At 50.2% G+C, this 21,822-nt stretch overlaps 1 protein-coding gene across 3 annotated transcripts in view; it reads left to right on the top strand.

The window, feature by feature from the left end:
- PAX7 (paired box 7) overlaps nt 1-21,822 on the top strand; it is a 172,933-nt gene that overhangs the window by 103,989 nt on the left and 47,122 nt on the right. For all 3 annotated transcript variants that reach the window (XM_054394800.1, XM_054394798.1, XM_054394799.1), the window contains exons 6-7: nt 591-756; nt 1,555-1,754. In XM_054394800.1, the coding sequence (XP_054250775.1) occupies nt 591-756; nt 1,555-1,754 (366 nt within the window). The remainder of the gene's footprint in view (nt 1-590; nt 757-1,554; nt 1,755-21,822) is intronic.

Raw genomic sequence — 21,822 nt, 5'->3', positions numbered from 1 at the left:
AGGTTGAGGGATGTGAGTCTAGAGCAGGCTGAGAGGGGAACTTATCAATGCTTAGCAATACTTCCAGGGTGGGTGGCAGGAGGACACAACCAATCTTTTGTCAGTGGTGTCCAGTGAAAGGACAAGAGGTAAGGGGCACAAACTTGAACACAGGAAGCTTCCTCTAAACATGAAGAGGAGATTCTTCACTTTGAGGTTGGTACAGCCCTGGAACAGGCTGCCCAGAGATGTGGTGGAGTCTCCTTCTTTGGAGTCATTCAAAACCCACCTGGACACCATCCTGTGTGACCTGCTCTGGATGAACCTGCTCTGGCAGAGGGGCTGGACTGGGTGATCTCCAGAGGTCCCATTCAACCCTTACCTCTCTGTGATTCTATGATCTTCACCCAGGGGGCAGGGCAGGGGCAGCGTTGTCATTTCGGGAGGAAGGAAATTGAGGCATGGAGGAGGAACAGGGAGGAAGACACAAAGTCCATGCCAGGCAGTGACTCGAAGGTGCTGTAACTCAGGTTGTGTTTCCATCAGCAGCCCAGGTGAGAAGAGATAGCAGGTCAGAGTGAGTCTCACCTGGTCCTTCCTCTCCCCACCAGGTGTGGTTCAGCAACCGAAGAGCGAGATGGCGCAAGCAGGCCGGGGCCAACCAGCTGGCAGCCTTCAATCACCTGCTGCCAGGGGGCTTCCCACCAACAGGAATGCCAACCCTCCCCCCGTACCAGCTGCCAGATTCCACCTACCCAACCACCACCATTTCCCAAGGTGAGCACCCAGTCACCTGCACTGCTCCTCTGCTCTTACCTTGCAGCATCCCAGCCTCCTTCCCCTGCCCAGTTCAGGGCAGCCCATGAAGGATTTTTTTAACAGAGGAAAGTTTTCCTTTACATGGGAGGATAATTTATTCTTCCCAAGCCAAAGAAAACTCCACAGTTTTCTCCTGTGTCTCACAGTCCTTTCTCTACAGTCTCAGGATTGTAGGTCATAGAATCTGGGGTTGGGTTGGAAAGGACCTTCAAGATCATCCAGTCCCAACCCCCCTGCCATGGGCAGGGACACCTCCCACCAGCCCAGGTTGCTCAAAGTCTCATCCAACCTGGCCTTGACCATCTCCAGGGAGGGAACATCCACAACCTCCCTGGGCAACCTGTTCCAGTGTCTTCCCACCCTCACTGGAAAGAATTTCTTCCTCATCTCCAGTCTCAACCTGCCCTCCTCAAGTAGTTCTTCATTCAGCTTTGACACAATGAGCACGTCAGTCCAAAATGAGTAACACATTGGAGATCCTTCCACAGTGCTGCCAACCCACAGCCCCAAGTCCTTTTTTCCAGTGGGCAGCTTCCAGCCACTCTGCCCCAGGTCTGGAGCACTCATGGGGTGGTTGTGAGCCAAGTGCAGGACCCAGCCCCTGGCCTTGTTGAACCTCACCTTGATCCATTGATCCAACCTGGCCGGGTCCCTCCGCAGAGCCTTTCTACCCTCCAACAAATCAACACCCCCACCCAATTTAGCACCATCTTCACACACCCCACAGCTGTTCACCCCCAAACACTCTCTCCACAGACGGGGGGAGCACTGTACACAGGCCCCAGCCCCTGCCACCCTCCACCATGCACCAGGGAGGACTCGCCGCAGCCGCCGCCGCCGACACCGGCTCTGCCTACGGGGCCCGACACAGCTTCTCCAGCTACTCAGACAGCTTCATGAATGCTGCAGCTCCTGCCAACCACATGAATCCTGTTAGCAATGGCCTCTCTCCACAGGTATGTCACTTGCTTCCCTTCTCTTTCGTTGGCTGGGAACGTTTGGCTGGGTGCAGGGCAAGGCTTCAGGCTGTGGCAGTGTGTTGTGCTGAACCAGGGGGGTGCTGTTATTGCCACCAGCTCTTGGAGGCAGCCCAGTTAAAGCAAGTGGTTGGTTTGGTTCTCAGCAATATCTCTGTCCTGAGCTCAGAGTGTTTGTTTGCATCCTCTTAGTTCCTATATCCAGGTTAGCATGCTGGCATGCATCTGAACACCAGGTCCTGGAGTGCTGGTGCTCTTCTTCCCAGCCCTCCAAAAGAATTCCAAGGCAGGTGTGGGCCTTCCAGTTGTGGATTTTAGCCTCCTGGAGTCGTTTTTGATTTTTTAGTCACTTTTTGCAAGCTCTGTTTGGATGTAGTCCCTGATTTGTGGGTGACTGATTTAGAGAGAGGTTGACGCCAGCTTGTCCAAGCCTGGTTGGAGCATGGAAAGCTCTTCCTTATGGAAGTGCCATGGATCTGAGCTTCCTCAAAACATGAGGACGTAGATCTGGGATTTAGGTTTGAGAAACTAATTGTCTTGTAAAGAACTCTGCTGATGCTTTCCACGAGGTCAGAATAAGAGGTGTAGGGAAGCATTAAAGGAGGGAAGCTTCCAGATTTGTGCATGGCTCTCCAGTGCTGCAATGACAGAGCAGGTTGAAACCTCCATCATCAGCTGCTCTAGAGAGGTCAGAGCTTGTGCTCTGTGTGTGTTTGAGACATGGTCTCAGCTGGAGAGCTCCCTGAAGCCTGTGGAGACACCAGGATGTACATCACTGAGAGCATAACCTGCTCTGTCCCTGTCCTGGGATAAGAATTGGATTTTTCTCTCACCTCCTTAGAGCTTTTCACCTTCTCTTTGCTTAACTATGATGTCATCTGTTCTCCAAAGGCACTTTTGGGGTTGGGTGGAACAAAGCACACAGAGCAGGCTGAAAATCAACAGCAAGGACTTGGATCTGTGTGGAGGTACCTGGAAGGGCACCCAAATACCTTTTGTGTTTGCTTTCTGCTCATTGTGACACAGGGAGACACCCGAAGTGCACTCTAGCAGTGGATTCAGAGTGATATAAGACAGGAAGAGCAAAGTAATCTGAAACTGCAGGGAGAAATTAGGCAGGCATCTGAAAGGAAAAGGCTACAACTGTTTTAGAGAGGACTCCAATAAATGGGGAAATCAGAGAGGGCTACAGATTCGAAGCTGCAATCCTTTGTGATCTTTGGAGTGTGAAAACGAAGCACTGAGCGCCAGTGGAAAAGAGGAAATTCTTGCAGCTCCTCTGAAATGGTATCAAAAAAAATCCCACTTCTAGCTCTGAGTGGCCCTAGGATAGAAACTGTAAAAAGTGGGGCTGAATATTGCCTCCAAGGGTGTCTCATTTGGAGGGGTGGAAATCAGGAGATGTCTTTCTGACAAGGGATTTCTCAAGAGCGCTGGGCTTGGGAGGGGGAGGGTGTAGCACGGAATTCGAAGGCAGGCTGCAGGTTGGAAGGGTCCAGGGCAGGTGATTAATTCAGATCATCACAAGTCCAATTTAGCACCACGGAATGAGTTAAGGATGAGATCCGGGTGATAAGCTGCACAGGCACCAGATCTGAGCCCATCATGCAATTTCCATTTCTCCAGCTTCCTCATCTCCTTACCAGTGCCACTCACTAAACCAGAGGCTCATTGAAATGACCAGACCAAGGCTTTTTCTATGCTTATCCCCTAGCCCAAATTACCCTGCCCCCAGGCTCAGGCGAGGGGAAGATAGAGTCCTGAGCCAATAAGCCCTTTGTATGGGAAAGAGAGGATGCATTATCTGGCAGGCCTGAAGAAAAGGGAGCTTTGCACCCCAAGAAGGGGAGATTCCCATTTTCCTAATGCTTTTAATCATGTGAGGGCCAAGATAGCAGCATATAAATTCTTCTATTTCTTTTGTGCCTCAAAAGGCTAACCCGGGTTATTTTATGACTGCTTTATAGGCTTCCTTAATCTCACTCCTTTCCTGCCTTTCTCAGCCCTCTGCTGTTCCTAGTGGAAGGATGCAAGCAATACTCCTAACAGCACGAAGCAGAACTCCCAAAGTGTCCTCTTTTATCATGGAATAGTCGAAAAAGGGCCTGGTAATGATCAGAGGATGGGCTCTCTGGAATCAAAGGGGCACCATGGAATCACAACTCCAGGCCTTCTGTAGAGGGGTGGCTTGAAGTTTTCTCAGGTCTCAATATGGGATGCTCTGTATCTCTGCATCATTCATCCACTCCACAGCACTACAGGTGAACCCCACTGCACCTCAGCCCTCTCCTCCTGCCCCAGCTATCTGTGGTTGCTCTCTGCAGGGAGAACTATCAGCTGCAAGTGAACCCCACTGCACCTCAGCCCTCTCCTCCTCCTGCCCCAGCTATCCGTGGTTGCTCTCTGCAGGGAGAACTATCAGCTGCAAGTGAACCCCACTGCACCTCAGCCCTCTCCTCCTCCTGCCCCAGCTATCCGTGGTTGCTCTCTGCAGGGAGAACTATCAGCTGCAAAGGAAGGAGGGAACTGAGGAGATAGCAGAAAACCCCAAACCCAAACCAATGGGAATTTAAAAATGATGGCAATTTGTCTGAGCTGCAAACAGACACTTCTCTGGTTTCATCCCTCAGCAGCAGCAGCAGGAGGGAGATTTCTTTGCAGTTTAGACAAGGAGGGGAGGTGGGGGGCAGGCTGGCTAAGAGCTCCCAGCACTTGCTCCCACTCGGCATGCTATCCAGTTACCCCAGGATTGGGTGTCCCAGCTTGAATCCACCAGACAGGCACGGTGCTGGCAGCTGAAACTCTAGAGGAGCAGCATGGCATTTCCATTCCCACAACAGAGAAAAGGGGGATCACGTTTGGCCTCTGCAGGCTCCACGTCCCCCCTTCCCACACACTCACTGTAGTCCTCCTCCACCCCCCACCCTCCCCCCAGGTCCTGACACTGCTGAAAGCTTTACCCACACTTCACGTGGGAAATGGTCAAGGTCCTTGCTTGCTTTCCAGCCTGTAGCACACGAAGCTTTGTGCCTGTCCAGCTCTGCTGCTGGATCCCCAAAGCATTCCCCAGGGAGTTTCCCCAGTTTAGGGGCTGTTCTGGTTGGACTTGATGATCTCTGGAGGCCCCTTCCAACCCTTTCCATTCTGTAATTCTGCCTCTGTTTCAGACCAGAGGCTGATGAGGAGTGAGAGGTCAGGAGGGAATTTTTATCTTCAGCTACTTCATCTCATGGTGTTTGATAGAGTAGGATAGGGTAGAGCAGAGTAGAAGAGAGTACAATAAAGTAGAATAGAGTCGAATAGAATAGAGTTGAATAGAATAGAATAGAATAGAATAGAATAGAATAGAATAGAATAGAATAGAATAGAATAGAATAGAATAGAATAGAATAGAATAGAATAGAATAGAGAATGGAACAAATGAAAAGAGAAAAGAGAAGAGGAGAGGAGAGGAGAGGAGAGGAGAGGAGAGGAGAGGAGAGGAGAGGAGAGGAGAGGAGAGGAGAGGAGAGGAGAGGAGAGGAGAGGAGAGGAGAGGAGAGCAGAGGAGAGGAGAGGAGAGGAGAGGAGAGGAGGGAAGGGAAGGGAAGGGAAGGGAAGGGAAGGGAAGGGAAGGGAAGGGAAGGGAAGGGAAGGGAAGGGAAGGGAAGGGAAGGGAAGGGAAGGGAAGGGAAGGGAAGGGAAGGGAAGGGAAGGGAAGGGAAGGGAAGGGAAGGGAAGGGAAGGGAAGGGAAAGGAAAAGGAAAGGGAAAAGGAAAGGAAAAGGAAAGGAAAAGGAAAAGGAAAAGGAAAAGGAAAAGGAAAAGGAAAAGGAAAAGGAAAAGGAAAAGGAAAAGGAAAAGGAAAAGGAAGGAATCATTCAGGCTGGAAAAGACCTATTAAGATCATCAATTCCAACCACTAACCCAACACTACCAAGTCTTTGGGTAAACTATGTCCCTCAGAACCACATCTACAAGGCTTTTAAACCCCTCCAGGGATGGGGACTCCACCATTGCCCCAAGCAGCCTGTTCCAGGCCTTGGTAACCCTCAAGGGGAAGAAATTTCTCCGCATGTCCAGCTCCCCTGGTGCAACTTGAGACCATTTCCTCTTGCCCTGTCACTTGTTACTTGGGATACCAGACCAACCCTTCCTTGGCTCCAACCTCCTTCAAGGGAGTTGTAGCAAGCCAAAAGGTCTCCCCTCAGCCTCTTCTTCTCCAGGTTGAACAACCCCAGCTGCTCCTCAGAGAATTTGCTCTCTAGACCCTTCACCAGCTTGGTTGCCCCTCTCTGGCCCTGCTCCAGCACTTGATGTGTCCCTTCATACAAGAACACCAAGCTGGCTGCACAAAGAATAATCCCACATGACTGAACTGCTCCCTGGCATGATCTCTCATGTCATGTCCCTTCCTAGACCTTAGTGAGTGACCTCAGGGTAACCCAGGCAGTGATTTGTGCTGGTTTCATGCTGGAACCAGCCTTTGTAGGAGAGAGAGCTCTTGCTCTGAGTGTTGCCTGGTTGAGAAACATCTGCAGGCAGATGAGTCACCTTACATCTGTCAGGATGCACTGGGTGGTGGCACAGTCACGGATTATCAGCTCTGAGAAGCAAGAACGTGCAGCAGAGAGGTCCTCATCACCCCTCCAAGGTCCCATGGGCTAGCAGCAGCTGTCACAAATTCAGCTGGGCTGACTCAGTGGCTCGTAGCTGCCTCTGGGCTCTTTGTGCCTGTGCCAAAACATAACAAAGACACAGAGACCCGAAGCAATGTGAAGCATGAAGAGTGAGTAACCAGTTAGCAGTCCCCCAGAGAGGGATTTCTAGCCCTGGAGCTTCTGTCTCACTGTTTCTCACAAGAGTGAGTTGCAAGCCAGGGTGAGGGTTTATTTCCTTGACAATATTTCCCACTCATTTTCATCCCACAGAGGGAAAAACTTCTTTATTGACAATATCTGTCAACCTCAAGCAGGACATGGCCAGCCACCATGGCATCCTTAGCCAGGTCATGCTTCAGAACAAGCTTTATGCCAATCTGCTTGGAAGTTCAGACCTGTGCTAGCTGAGGATTGTCCCTGAGTGTGGCTGGGGTAAGGCTTGTGACAGCTCACAAAGTCATAGCCTTGTTTTGGTTGGAAGAGACCTTTAAGATCATCAAATCCAAGCCTTAACCCAGCACTGCCAGCTCAACACTAAACCATGGCCCTCAGCACCACATCTCCATGGCTTTGAAGCATCACCAGGGATGGGGACTCCACCACTGCCCTGGCCAGTCCCAGGTCCTTTCCCACCAGGCAGTTTCCAGCCCCAAGCCTGGAGTGTTCCTGGGGTTGCTGTGACCCAAGTGCAGGACCCAGCACTTGGCCTTGTTGAACCTCCTTCCACTGGCCTCAGCCCATCAATATATCCAGGCCAGGTCCCTCTGGAGGGCCTCCAGCAGATCAAGAGTCCCTCCCAGCTTAGTGTCATCTGCAAACTGATTGAAGGTGTCCTCAAGCTCCTTGCCCAGATCACTGATAAAGATATTAAAGAGAACTGGCCCCAGCACTGAGCCCTGGTAAACTCAGTATTAAGTCCAGTTACATCCCGATCAGCACCTGACAGCCCTTCAAGAGATGTCTATGCTGCAGGGTGGGCTGGGAGGATCTTAGTGCCATGGTTGAGTTGATTAGATGGTGTTGGGTGATAGGTTGGGCTTGCTGATCTGAAAGGTCTTTTCCAGCCTGGTTAATTCTGTGATTGATTCTGTGCATCCCTGCCCACAGCAAGGAGCTTGGAGTAGATGATCCCTGAGGTCCCTTCCAATCTGAGCTATTCTCTGAATCTATGAATTCTACAAAATTCAGTGAAAAGAGAAAATTGAGGTCCACCTTTGACTGTGCCTCTGCCACTTGTGGTGTTGGGACAGTCCCTGGGTGCTTTTTCAAACAGCCAAGAGGTAGGGCCAGGTTGCATTTGAGGCTGTTTCATCTCTAGCTCATCTCTTCTGCCTCTTCAAACTTCTTCCTGGTGTTTAGGAGGATTTTCATAGAATCAGAGAATAGATTTTATCTTTTTTTTTTTTTTTCTCCACTGCTTCACCTCCTAAACCTTCTACTACCCTTTTAGATCCAGGTCTGTCTCTTCACTGCAGGATTTTGGGGTCTTGCAGGGGTTTATTGCAAAGGTTTGTTGCAGATGGCTCCTGTGGGGCTGGAGAGCACACTGAGGTCTGGTTGAGAGTCAGGCATTTCCTACACTTCCATCACATTTTCTTGCTGAGACCTCTAAATCTTTGAACAAACCCACAGAGATTAGGACAATTCCAGAAACACAAAGAGCCAAGAGAAACTTGTTCACCATCTCATATTTGTTGCTTTAATTTTCTCAGGGCTTTCAGTGCCTGCTTTTTTTCTTTTCTTTCTCTTTTTTTCATGTGTTGTTCCATGAGCAAATCCCTTCCCAGTGTAATGGCAGCAGCTGAAGGCTGGAGTCAGGCTTTCCAATTTCTGGTTTATCATTGGATTTTTTTTTTTTTTTTTTGGATGGTGTTTCTGAAGGGACACTTGAAGCCCAGTTCAGGCTCTGGCCACAGATTTACACTCTAAACTCAAGGAATCTTCTCAGCCTGCACAGCCATAGCACCATCTTAGTTTTCCTGCCATCACCATCCCAGGCTCCATCCTCTTCCATCATCCAGGGGAACGTTTTCCTCAGCCACACTGGGGTGGGATTAGAGCTCATCTGAATCCCTGTTAGAAACAGAATGATCCTGGCAGAAGCATGAGAGGAGCCAGCTGAGCCCTTCTTTATTTTTGGGGGGGGGGGAACCTGGCACTTGGGTCTGACATGATGTTAGCTGGCAAGAGGGGAGCAGGGATGGTGGTGTCTGGCTCCAGCAAGACAGAGCTGCTTCCTTCAGTGACATGGATCCCTCCTGTCTGGGTCCTTTTTTTCCCTCTCCTTTTGTTTTGATTTTTTTTTCCCCCTCCTCCTTTCTTTTTTTTCCCCCTCCTTTTTTAAATCTCCTTTTTTTGCCTCATTTTCCCCCTCCTTCTCCTTTCTTTTTTGCCTTTTTTCTGCTTTCTTTTTTCTCCTTTTTCCTGTCTTTTTTCCTTCTCTTTTCCCTCCTTTTTTTCCTTTTTCTCCTTTTTCCTGAATTTTTCCTTCTTTTTCCCTCCTTTTTCTCCTTTTTTCTCATTTTCTCCTTTTTTTCTCCTTTTCTCCTTTTTTTCTCCTTTTTTCTTCTTTTTTCCTCCTTTGTTCTCCTTTTTTTCTTATTTTTTCCTCCTTTCTTCCTCCTTTTTTCTCCTTTTTTCTCCTTTCCCCTCCTTTTTTCTCCTTTTTTCTTTCTTTTTCTCCTTTTTTCCTCCTTTTTTTCCTCCTTGTTTTTCTCAATTTTTTTCTCCTTTTCTTCCATTTTGTCTCCTTCTTTTCCTTCTTTTTTTCTCCTTTTTTTCCTCCTTTTTTCCCCCTTCTTGTTTTTTCTCCATTTTTTCTCCTTTTATTCTCCTTTCTTTTTTTTCCCTCTTTTTTTTCCCTCTTTTTTTTCCCTCTTTTTTTTTCCCTCTTTTTTTTCCCCCTCTTTTTTTTTCCCTTCCTTTTTTTTTCCTCCTTTTTTCACAGTATCACACAGTACATTAGAGGTTGGAAGGGACCTCGAGAGATCATCACACCCAACACCTCCTTTTTTTTTTTTTTCCTCTTTTTTTTTCCTCCTTTTTTTTCTTTCTTTTTTTTCCTTATTATTTTTCCTCCCCTCTTCTTTCTTTTTTTTTTTTAATTTTTGTTGGAGACACTGTGCCTATAATAAGCATTCAAAATGAGTCTTGCTGGGCCAGGAGAAAGGGGAGGGGAAGAAGGAGGAGGAGGAGAGGGTGAGATTTGGAAGGGGGGGTGGGGGGGGGGTGGAAGAAGGAGGAGGAAAGGGAGGAGGTGGAGGGGGGGGGGGGTTTAAATAGCAAAGAATTAGAAAAAAAAAATCTGATGCAAATCACTAGTGGAGAGAAAATTATGTGCAATTACCCAAGCGATACTGGGCAGCCGTGCCCACCCCAACCAACAAGATCTCATTAACAAGCAGAAAATAAGATTGAAATGGTGTGTAAAAGAGCTGAAAAATGAATTTGAATGCTGCATTTGTCCACAATTACCCCCTCGTTCACACATATTTTATTGCAATTTTTTTATTATTCTTAATCTTTCCATCCCTCAAAGCAGATTGGGAACATCCTGGCATTACAGTTGCAGAGGGAGGAAGCATTAAGGATTCCCAGTTTCCCCTGAAAGGAGACCCTTCTCCAGCTCACATTTTAAAGGGTTGGTTTTGGAGGGATCAGGATTCATTTCTCCGGCTTATCTGACTGTAGGAACATGTTCTTCTAATATTCTTTCACCTCTGATGCTCTTGGGTGCCACCCCACACCAGGCTTTTTCCTTAACCTTGCCTCCTGGGTTCTTCTACCTCCCTTTTCCATCATTCCTTCTCCTTTCTTCTGCCTTTCTTTTCCATTCTGTTCTTTTTTTCCCATGTGGTCTCTGATGCCTTCTTCTCATGCTTCCTTTCTCCTCCTCATTCCCCCTGCTTCCTCCTCCTCATTCCCCAAGCTTCCTCCTCTTCATTCTCCCTGCTTCCTCCTCTTCATTCCCCCTGCTTCCTCCTCTTCATTCTCCCTGCTTCCTCCTCCAAATTCCCCATGCTTCTTCCTCCAAATTTCCCATGCTTCCTCCTCCTCATTCCCCTGCTTCCCCCTCCTCATTCCCCAAGCTTCCTCCTCTTCATTCCCCATGCTTCCTCCTCTTCATTTCCCCTGCTTCCTCCTCTTCATCCCCCCTGCTTCCTCCTCCCCATTCCTCATGCTTCCTCCTTTTCATTCCCCCTGCTTCCTTCTCCTCATTCCCCATGCTTCCTCCTCCTCATTGTCCCTGCAGCCCCCTCTCTCCAGAGGACCACGACTCAGAGATTCAGAGATTTATAGCATGGTTTGAATTGGAAGGGACCTTAAAGCTCATCCAGTTCCAACCCCTCTGCCATGGGCAGGGACACCTCCCACCAGCCCAGCTTGCTCAAGGCCTCATCCAACCTGGCCTTGAACACCTCCAGGCAGGGGACATCCACAACCTCCCTGGGCAACCTGTTCCAGTGTCTTCCCACCCTCACTGTCAATAATTTCTTCCTCATTTCCAGTCTAAATCTCCCCTTCTCAAGCTTCAATCCATTTCATCTCATTCCGCCACTCCCAGCCCTTGTCAAAAGTCCCTCCCCAGCTCTCCTTTAGCCCCTTTCAGGTACTGGAAGGCTGCTCTAATATCTCCCCAGAGCCTTCTTTTCTGCAGGCTGAAATCTTTGCCCTTCAAAAGATGGCTGCTGTCCCTTTTCTCAGTCACAAAGCTTCCTCTCACCCTTTCTTTTCCAGTGAGCCAATGCCATCCTCCCTATGACCTTGTGGTGCTCTACACATGGGATTTTTCAGAGGAGGAGGTGAAGATGTGCCAAAATCCATGTCCTTTGTTTTTCTTTTGCCAGGGGGGATGGAGAGGGGACATGGATGGAGAGGGAAACTGGCTCTTCTGAGACATTTCCCCTTGCTTGGTGTCAAATGCAGCTCCATCCCTCTCAACTTTTAACCTACATGTCCCAGGAAAGCTCTGGTAGCTTTTTTTTTTTTTTCCCCACTAAAGTTTCTCTCTTTCTCTCTCCCTCCCCCCCCCCCCCCTTTTTTTTTTTCATATTTAACCAAACAAAACCCATCTGCTCCTGTCAATTAGACTCCTCTGCTCCCAGCAACAGGAAAAGAGGAGAAGGGAACATTTTTCTCATGTGAAAATAGATACCTATTTATTTGCCTCATTCCTAATGACTCTGTTGCTGTGAGAGAAGGATTTGAGTGGGAAAGGGGGAAGTCATCTCTATTGGGGGAGCAACTAATTTGCAGTCAATCTTGGAGGTTTTCTGAGTTTTCTTGACCAGTCTCACTGAAAAGTGGGTAGAAACAAACAAGGCAGCATCTTACTACCTTAACTCTCATCTTAGTGCTCTGGGTGGCATTGATTGTGGTTATTGCTGTGTGATTTCCACTCCAGAAGTTGTTGGACTGAGATATCAAAGTATGAGAAAGGCTGAAGGATTTCAGAGCGAGCACTTGGGACTTGAGTCTTGAATTCATGGACTCATAGAATCACAGAATCATAGAATGGTTGGAGTTGGAAAGGACCTTAAAGGTCATCTAGTTCCAATTAAAGATCATCTCCTTCCAATTAAAGATCATCCAGTCCCAACCTCCCTGCCTTGGATAGGGACACCTCCCACTAGCCCAGGTTGCTCAAAGCCTCATCCAGCCTGACCCTGAACATCTCCAGGGAGAGGTTCATCCACAACCTCCCTGGGCAACCTGTTTCAGTGTCTCCCCACCCTCACTGGAAAGAATTTATTTCAATGGGAGTTTCATTGCTACCTGTAGTGGGTCAAGGATCAGCCCCTCTGGCACTGCACTGTTTGTGAATTCAATTCTCACAAGGAGATGAATTGAGGAGAAAAGGGAATAAGGAGAAAAGAGGAGAAGAGGTAGAGGGAAAAGAACCTGAGGAGGATGATAAGACCAAGGACAGCATGAAGAAGAAATTCAGGTTGGTGTGAAAGCTCCCAGATATCAGAGCAGGGAGCATGCATTTAAGACACGCGGGGCTGAGACATGGAAACCTGTACCCATAAATCTTGAAGCATCCCTTCCCACCCAGAGCCCACTACCTACTCCCGGGGTGGTGGGAGCAAAGCTGAAGCTGGGTGTGGAAGAGGCATTGCAGGGGCTGTAATTCCTGCTGAAATCCGGACGGGACCGCTGGGGCTTTCAGCTTTCTCCTCTGGGTCCTGTCTCTTTTCCATACCAGGGAGGGTTTAAGAGGGACTTGGCTGGGAGACACAGACTTGGAGAATGCAAATGCAGGATTTGCCCTGCTTTCTGATTACTAAGGGAACTCGAGACAAGGCAGGCAGGGCAGATAGAGAAAAGGAGAGATTAGCAATTAATAGAGCATCCAGCCTGGCCGCGGGCAGTCCTGAGCCACCTCTGGCACTCCGAGGCGAGCGTTTCGCCCGCCTGACTCGGACGAGCTGCAGGGGCGGGGGGGGGGGGGAACTGGGGAGCTGGTGCTGAAGCGGCTGCAGGAGGAATCAAGGGACTGCAGCAGGGAAAGGCAGCCCTGGAACGAGGGATGCGAGATAGAGGGGAAGCTTAAAAGGCAGGAATGCAACACGAGGACTAATCAGGATCGGGAGGCAGGGGCACGCCCGTGTGCTCTCGCACGCCTGTGTGCGCACACAGCCGCGTCCTGCCCGCACAGCCCCTGCGTCTCCATGCCTTGGGTGTGTGTCCATGCCTTGGGTGTGCCTGTTAAAACCGAGCCGTGGTGGAACAGCTGGGCTCCAGCTGTGCTCTGGCTGGGAAAAGTCATCTACAGGAGGAAAAATCAACAACGGACTTTGTGGTGGATCAGGCGCAGACCTCAACCTGCGCACGCCCCCTCCCCCCTTCCCCCTTTTTTTTCTCCCATTCTCACGGTATATTAGAAGTTGGGAGGGACCTCAAGGGATCGTAGGGTCCAACGCCCCCTGCCAAAGCAGGATCACCCAGGGTAGTCCACACAGGAATGCATCCAGGTGGGTTTGGAAAGTCTTCAGAGAAGGAGACTCTACAACCTCCCTGGGCAACCAGCTCCAGGGCTCTTTCACCCTCACTGTCAAGAAGTTTCTCCTCACGTTGAGGTGAAATCTTCCATGTTCAAGCTTGAACTTGGTGTTCCTTGTCTTGTTACTGTGCACCACCCAAAAGAGCCTGGCCCCCTCCCCTTGCCCCCCACCCCTCAGCTATTGAGAGACATTGATCAGATCCCTCTCAGCCTTCTCTTCTCCAGACTAAACAGCCCCAGGGCTCTCAGTCTCTCTTCATAGGGGAGATGCTCGAGTCCCCAAATCATCCTCATGGCTCTCTGTTGGATTCTCTCCACAATCCTTGTGGGAAGTGTATTTACTACAAGGGGTGCAGCTGGACAGGGGAGATGCTGGGAGAGGAGGAAGGATGATGTGTGATAGCTCTGTGTGGGGTCATCACTCTCCTTGGGAGCCTCAAGCCTGCCCCAGCTCAGGAAACACCATGCTGAAGGTGGGCAAAGGATTGTGTGTGGCTGACACAGTTCCATGTTAAGGGGATGTGCCATGACCTCCAGCTTTCCCAGAGCTGCTGGATGCAGTTGGAAAGGGCTCATTCTCCCCTGTGGTTTATTTTCTGTGTGCTTCCCCATCTATTTGAGCTAATGATGCAGGAAGCTCCTATTCAGTCCCACCCCAAAGCCAGCCAAGCTGCTGGGATCGCTGATGGATGGTTTGCAGCATCTTGGGGTAAAGCTGTAAGCAGCACTCTTGGAGCTGAAAGGACCACAAACACTGGAACAGGCTCCTCAGGGAGGTGGTTGAATCCCTATCCCTGGAGGTGTTTCAAAGATGCAGAGATGCGGTGCTGAGGGCCATGGTTTAGCCCCAGCCTTGGCAGAGCTGGAGAATGGTTGAACTTGATGACCTTAAAGCTCTTTAGCAGCCAAGATGATTCTATGCCAGGGAGAACTTTGGGGGCTGTCCCTTTCTGGAGCACCCCAGAAGGCTGCTCAGAAGAAGCTGCTAGGGTCTGAAACATCAGGAGGGATTTGGGGGGTGGGGGAGAAGGGAATGTACCCTAAAGGGTTGCAGTGCTGGTCTTTTGTGTGAGATGGAAGGGAGCTTGGGTATTGCATCAGCTTGCAGCACATTCATCTTGCTGGCTCCCTTGATGCACTGTGTGTGGAGTGGGGAGCAGAATGTGGCTCTGCAGGAGGTGCTGTGGCAGTTTGGGACTTGCAGAGCTCTGCAGGGGCTTCTGTAGCGTGCAGGGAGCATAAAGGAGAGGAGATGTAGCAGCCTGTGTGCCAATACCAAGGGGCTATGGGGTTTTGGGGTGCAGGTTGCACCTTGAGCAGTGGTGGATGTGTGGGATAGATGGTTTTGGGTGCAAGGAAGACCTGGTGCTGCAGGATGCTGCTGCTTGCCTCCATCAGACAAGCGTGCCTGAGATCAATTTACAGCAGTGGCTAAAGAGCAGAAATCCTCCCGGGGTCTGAGGGGTGTGAGCAGGAAATTGATCAAAGGTGCAGAGGGTCTTAGCTCGCAGCAGTAAGCTGGAGTCAGCCCTTAAGCCTATCCAGTTTGGGGATGAGGGGGATCTCATTTCAGGGAATAAGCACCTGAAAGGGAATCCTGAGCCACAGAGGGGAAAGGGTGGGGAGCTGCTCGCCAAGCAGAGATAGGAAAATCACAGGGACTGGCTTAAGAGATTGAAGGAGAAGAGGCACAGCTGACACCAAGGGGATCGGTTTGGGCTAGGAATTCACCCACCAAGCCAGCGCAGAGCTGAAGAGGGCTGTCCAAGCAACCTACACAGGTGGGAGGCTTTCAAGATCAGACTCGATTTGGCCCTGAACAGCCTGCCCCTAGTTGGCTGACTGCAGGAGGGTCGAACAAGATGACCTTTGAGGGTCTCTTCCAACTGAGTTCAAGCTGCAAATTTCTCACCATGACCTCTCGCTCGATTGCAAAGCTTGGTCTGGGACCCACTGGGGCCAAGCCTGGGTTAAGAGAGGCCCTGTGTGGAGCTCACCTGTTAGTCAGGGAGAAACATCTGTGCCACTGCACACCCTACACCTCCCTCCAGCTGCCCTTTTGGAGGGGCACTGGTGAGGGAACAAGGAGGAAGCAAAGCAAAGGCTGCTGCCTGTCTCCTTCCCGAGACGCGGAGCAGCAGAGAGAGCCCTTCAAAGCCTCCTCTCTCTCTCTCTCTGTGTCTCTCCCAGCATCTTCTTCTTCTTCTTTTTTTTTTTTTCTCCTCCCTCTCCCTTCCCTTCTTCCTCCCTCTCCTCTCTCCTTCCATTTGATGTGGAGGAGAAGCTGTCTGCCACTCGCTCGTCTGTACCGAGAAGGGATCAGAAGTTTCAGCGAGCGCTCGGCGCCTCTCCTTTGATCCATGTCCTGAGGCCTGCTTGACAGCGAAAAAAAGCATGGAGACAAAACGACTCAGTCAAAGTGATTCCTGACAACTGTCTCCATGAGATAAGGAAGCTCTCTGTGTCTTGGGTTTTTTTTTTTTTCCTCTCTCTCTCCCTCTCCTTTTTTTTCATTTTTTTTTAATACCGCCTCTCCGTTTCCGTAAGAAGTGGAGTCACTTTAAACCAGGAGAAGCAGCCAGCAGCTGAGCTGCACAGAGAGCAGCCTGCCTCAGCTTTATCGTATTGCCTGTCTCTTTCTCCACTCCTTTCCCTTCTCTTTTACTACCAAAACCCAAAAGCCCACACCTCCTTTCCCCATTTTTCTTCCCCTCCCTTCTCTGTGCTGCCTTACCTCTACCTATGCAGCTGCAGAGGGAGCCCAGCATATTTTGCAGGGTGGCTGGCATATTATTCAGCTCAATCCCAAGCAGAGGGAGATGTCCTCCCTCTGTGAGGGGCTGAAGAGGGGCAGAGAAAGCCTCATGCATTGGCTGACAGTAACCAAGCCTTTCAGACATCAACTGCAGGTCTCATGAAGAGTGAGGCAGCATAGAATCATAGCTGGGTTGGAAGGGACCTTCAAGATTACCAAGTTCCAAGCCCACTGCCATGGGCAGGGACACCTCCCACCAGCCCAGGTTGCTCGAGGACTCATCCAGCCTGGCCTTGAACACCTCCAGGCAGGGGACATCCACAACCTCCCTGGGCAACCTGTTCCAGTGTCTCCCCACCCTCACTCTAAAGAATTTCTTCCTCATCTCCAGTCTCGATCTCTTTTCTTCCAGCTTCAAACCACTCCCCCTCATCCTATCACTACAGGGCTTTGTAAATCATAGAATCATTATGGAGACTGCTGGCCACTGAAGAGGTCCTTAGAGCTGTTCTCCTGCTGCTCAGCACCACAGTTTTGAAATCATTGTTCCATTTTTCTTCCTTAGTTCATCTTATCCAGGGAAGTGTCTTCCCTCCCACCTTTCATTTCTTGCCTCCAGGTTTCAGGTGGAATGGGTTTGCAAGAGGTGCATAAGGCTCTGGTAGGGATAGATAATGGTTGGACTTGCTGATCTTGAAGGTCTTTTCCAACCAGAGTGATTTTGTGGTTCTCACTGGAGGATGCAGGACTTGCTGTGTGTGTTGGCACATGGAGGAGCAGGATACATACCTTGGGAGAGGGCTGTGCCTGCTGCTGGGGTGTCAAGGGTATCCCCAAGCATATGGAATCCCTCCAAGATAAGCAGGATGCAAAAGGGACAAGGAGGTAGCTTCACAGACCATGATGATGAGGACAGCCTGGCTTGGATGTATGAGACAGGACCACTTAATCCAGGTGAGGAGCTGGGGGAAAGCAGACAGGGCATGGCTCACTGTGCTTCCCACCCTAGAATCATAGAAGAGACCTTTGAGATCAAGTCCAACCACTCAGCTTCATAAAGCTGGAGGAGACTTGCTGTCCCCCTGAGGTGACCAAGCATGGCTTAGGAGTGGGTGTAAAAAGAGAAGTAGGAGACTTGGTGCCCACCTGAGGTGACCAAGGTTGCCTTAGGGGTGGGTGTAAAGAGGGGCAGGAGACTTGATGTCCATATGAGGTGACCCAACTTGGCTTGGGAGCAGGTATAAAGAGGGGTAGGAGACTTGATGTCCACATGAGGTGGCCAAGCTTAGCTTAGGAGTGGGTGTAAAGAGGGGTAGGAGACTTGGTATCCACCTAAGGTGACCAAGCTTGGCTTAGGAGCAGGCATAAAGAGAGGTAGGAGACTTGATATCCACCTAAGGTGACCAAGCTTGGCTTAGGAGCAGGCATAAAGAGGGGTGGGTGGCTTAGTGACCCCTCTCAGGCTGAGGACCCAGCCCTGGCTGGCTCAGGTGATGGGGACTGGGTCTAGAGCTCATCCCAGCACCGCCACAGAGCCTCCGGGCCGGGGACTTCCTCTTCCCCTCCCTTCACCGTCATTAGGCTTTTGTTGGAGTCAAACTCTATTAGCATGCAGGACTGGAGGGGGTGGAAAGGAGTGAGGCGGCGAGGATGGGGCGGGGGGGAGGGGGGCGACGACGACACTGGGAGAGGGAGAGAAATTCCCTTTCTCCCCCTCCCAAACTCTCTTTCCGCCCCCCCCACCCCCCCAGAACTGCGGCGTGCTGATAAACAGTAAATATCGGGGAACAGGATTTCCACATTATCTGAGCACGGCAGAAAATCAAAATTTCAGTCTAAATCCGAGGAGACGAAGCTCATAAGCTCCTCCAGCTGATACAGAAGCCCGAGCCCAGCCTTCTGCAAGGCTCAGGAGGCACAAAATAACGTTTGGGGTTTTTTTGACTCTTCCAAAGGAAAAAAAAAAAATTAAAAAGAAAAAAAAATTAGAAAAAGAGAGAGGGGGGAAATAGAAAAGGAAAGAGAGAAAAAAATAGAAAAGGAGAAAGGAAAAAATAGAAAAGGAGAGAGGGGAAAAATAGAAAAGGAGAGAGGGGAAAAATAGAAAAGGAGAGAGGGGAAAAATAGAAAAGGAGAGAGGGGGAAAATAGAAAAGGAGAGAGGGGAAAAATAGAAAAGGAGAGAGGGGGAAAATAGAAAAGGAGAGAGGGGGAAAATAGAAAAGGAGAGAGGGGGAAAATAGAAAAGGAGAGAGGGGGAAAATAGAAAAGGAGAGAGGGGGAAAATAGAAAAAGAGAGAGGGGGAAAATAGAAAAAGAGAGAGGGGGAAAATAGAAAAAGAGAGAGGGGGAAAATAGAAAAAGAGAGAGGGGGAAAATAGAAAAAGAGAGAGGGGGAAAATAGAAAAAGAGAGAGGGGGAAAATAGAAAAAGAGAGAGGGGGAAATAGAAAAAGAGAGAGGGGGAAAATAGAAAAAGAGAGAGGGGGAAAATAGAAAAAGAGAGAGGGGAAAAAATAGAAAAGGAGAGAGGGGAAAAATAGAAAAGGAGAGAGGGGAAAAATAGAAAAAGAGAGAGGAGAAAATTAGAAAAAGAAAGGGGAAAATTAGAAAAGGAGAGAGGGGAAAATTAGAAAAGGAGAGAGGGGAAATTTAGAAAAGGAGAGAGGGGAAATTTAGAAAAGGAGAGAGGGGAAAATTAGAAAAGGAGAGAGGGGAAAATTAGAAAAGGAGAGAGGGGAAAATTAGAAAAGGAGAGAGGGGAAAATTAGAAAAGGAGAGAGGGAAAAGTAGAAAGGAGAGAGGAAAACAAATAGAAAAGGAGAGAGGGAAACAGAAAAGGAGAGAGGGAAACAAATAGAAAGGAAAGAGGGAAACAAATAGAAAAGGAGAGAGGGTGAAAAATAGAAAAGGAGAGAGGGAAACAAATAGAAAAGGAGAGAGGGAAAAAATAGAAAATGAGAGGGGGGGGGAAATAGAAAAGGAGAGAGGGGAAAATAGAAAAGGAGAGAGGGAAAAAATAGAAAAGGAGAGAGGGGGAAAAAATAGAAAAGGAGAGAGGGGGAAAAATTACAAAAGGAGAGAGGGGGAAAAACCAGAAAAGGAGAGAGGGGGGAAAAGGAATGAATGGAAAAAGGGGGGAAGGAAATAAAGGAATAAATATTTGGGAAGGGGAGAAGAAGTGGGGCAAAGGAGAGCATTGCCTGATGTGGCAACCCTTTTCCTGCTGAGGAAATAAAGCCCCAGATGGGTTGAGGGAGGGAGCATGGGGGGGTGGATGCTGCCCATCCAAAGACTTTCCAACTGCCTGCTCTGCCTCAGCAGAGGGTTGCTGGGGGATGGACCTGTAGGACACCGCCAGCTGCTGGAGGCTGATGGCAAACCTTTAATAAGTGATTAGAGTGAGCAGCTGAGCACAAATCCAGCCCCAAATGAGGAGCCACATGGGGTCTTCCTGACCCCAAAAAGCCAGGGCTGGATTCAGCAGCTCTGGCAGGAGCGTGGAGCTGCCAGCTCAGATGGAGCCTGTGGGTCATGCATGTGGCTAATAACACCTCCAGCCTGCCAGGTGGGGCAAGAGCTACCCTGGGTGACCACCAGCTCCTGTGTGGGACTCTCATGCTGCATTGAGAAGGAAGTGATGCTGAGGCTGGCTGGGAATCACTTCTTGAGGGGGCACAGGGATCCATGAAAATGAGGAGGTCAGCGACACAGCAGAGTTGGGCTGGAGGTATTGCAATGAAAAAGGAGCTTGGTTCTGCCTGCTTCTAAAAGACTTTGCTCCTTCTTAGTCTGTGGCCTGGTTTTGTGGTGGTTTCTGCTCTCCCAGGCAGCTCCAGGTGGTTTCAGCTCCAGGCAGGGATGATATTCCCAAGGCTTGCTGTGTTCCAGATGTTATTGCACCCTTGGCGGGATCAGTGCTCTCTTTCCTGCTCTTCCCCATGCAAGAGACTCCATCAAGAGCATTGCTCACTGCAGAATCCATAGCTTCAGGATTCCAGCCTGAGGGAATGTGGTTTAGCCAATTCTTCTGTACAACACCAGAGGCTTGGAGCTCTCTCTAGGGCTTTTAGACGTAGAATCACAGAATCATGGAACTGTTTTGACTGGAAAAGCCCTTTGAGAGCATCCAGTCCAACCCTTCTCTAACTCTGCCAAGGCTGGGGCTAAACCATGGCCCTCAGCACCACAGCTCTCCACCTTCTAAACACCTTCAGGGATGGGGATTCAACCACTTCCCTGGGCAGCCTGCTCCACTCTTTGAGAACCCTTTCAGTGAAAAAGTTTCTTCTCATGTCCAACTTAAACTTAACCCCAGATGCAACTTGAGGCCATTGCCTCTTGTCCTGTCCCTTGTTCCTTGGGAGAAAAGACCAACTCCCACCTGGCTCAAACCTCCTTTCAGGGAGCTGCAAAGAGCCAGAAGGGCTCCTTTCTCAGTAACTTCAATGCTTGTGTGACTTCTGCTGTCAAAGAAAAAGAGGAAGGACAAAGCAGGTGTAGAAAATGTTTGTTGGCAGCATCAGAGTCTTTCATACTGACAAACTGGTTTGTAAAAGTGTGGGAACTTACAGCATGCTGCCAGTGGTGCAGAATGTCCCAACCACTTTGCACTGCTGGCTCAGATCTCCTCTCCCTTCCCTTCCCTTCCCTTCCCTTCCCTTCCCTTCCCTTCCCTTCCCTTCCCTTCCCTTCCCTTCCCTTCCCTTCCCTTCCCTTCCCTTCCCTTCCCTTCCCTTCCCTTCCCTTCCCTTCCCTTCCCTTCCCTTCCCTTCCCTTCCCTTCCCTTCCCTTCCCTTCCCTTCCCTTCCCTTCCCTTCCCTTCTCCTGTCTCCTCTCCTCTCCTTTCTCCCTTTTCCTCTCCTCTCCCCTCTCCTTTCTCCTCTCCCCTCTCCCCTCTCCTCTCCCCTCTCCCCTCTCCTCTCCTCTCCCCTTTCCCCTCTCCTCTCCCCTCTCCTCCCTCCTCTCCCTTCTCCTTTCTCCTCTCCCTTCTCCTTTCTCCTCTCCCTTCTCCTTTCTCCTCTCCCTTCTCCTTTCTCCTCTCCCTTCTCCTTTCTCCTCTCCCTTCTCCTTTCTCCTCTCCCTTCTCCTTTCTCCTCTCCCTTCTCCTTTCTCCTCTCCCTTCTCCTTTCTCCTCTCCCTTCTCCTTCCTCCTCTCCTCTCTCCCCTCCCCTCCTCTCCCTTCCCATCTCCTCCTCTCCTCTCCCCTCCCCTCTCCTCCTTTCCCCTCCCCTCTCCTCCTTTCCCTTCCCCTCTCCTCCTCTCCCTTCCCCTCTCCTCCTCTCCCTTCCCCTCTCCTCCTCTCCCTTCCCCTCTCCTCCTCTCCCTTTCCCTCTCCCCCTTTCCCCTCCCCTCTCCCCTCCCCTCTCCTCCTCTCATCTCCCCTCCCCTCTCCTCCTCTCATCTCCCCTCCCCTCTCCTCCTCTCATCTCCCCTCCCCTCCCCTCCTCTCCTCTCCCCTCCCCTCTCCTCCTCTCCTCTCCCCTCCCCTCTCCTCCTCTCCCCTCCCCTCTCCTCCTCTCCCCTCCCCTCTCCTCCTCTCCTCTCCCCTCTCCTCTCCTCCTCTCCTCTCCCCTCCCCTCTCCTCCTCTTCCCTCCCCTTCCCTCTCCTTTCTCCTCTCCCCTCCCCTCCTTTCTCCTCTCCCCTCC

The sequence above is a fragment of the Indicator indicator genome, chromosome 32 (assembly GCF_027791375.1).
Source record: "Indicator indicator isolate 239-I01 chromosome 32, UM_Iind_1.1, whole genome shotgun sequence".
Taxonomy (NCBI): domain Eukaryota; kingdom Metazoa; phylum Chordata; class Aves; order Piciformes; family Indicatoridae; genus Indicator; species Indicator indicator.
The sequence above is the reverse complement of the archived record's forward strand: the minus strand, read 5'-3'. Positions and strand labels throughout refer to the sequence as shown.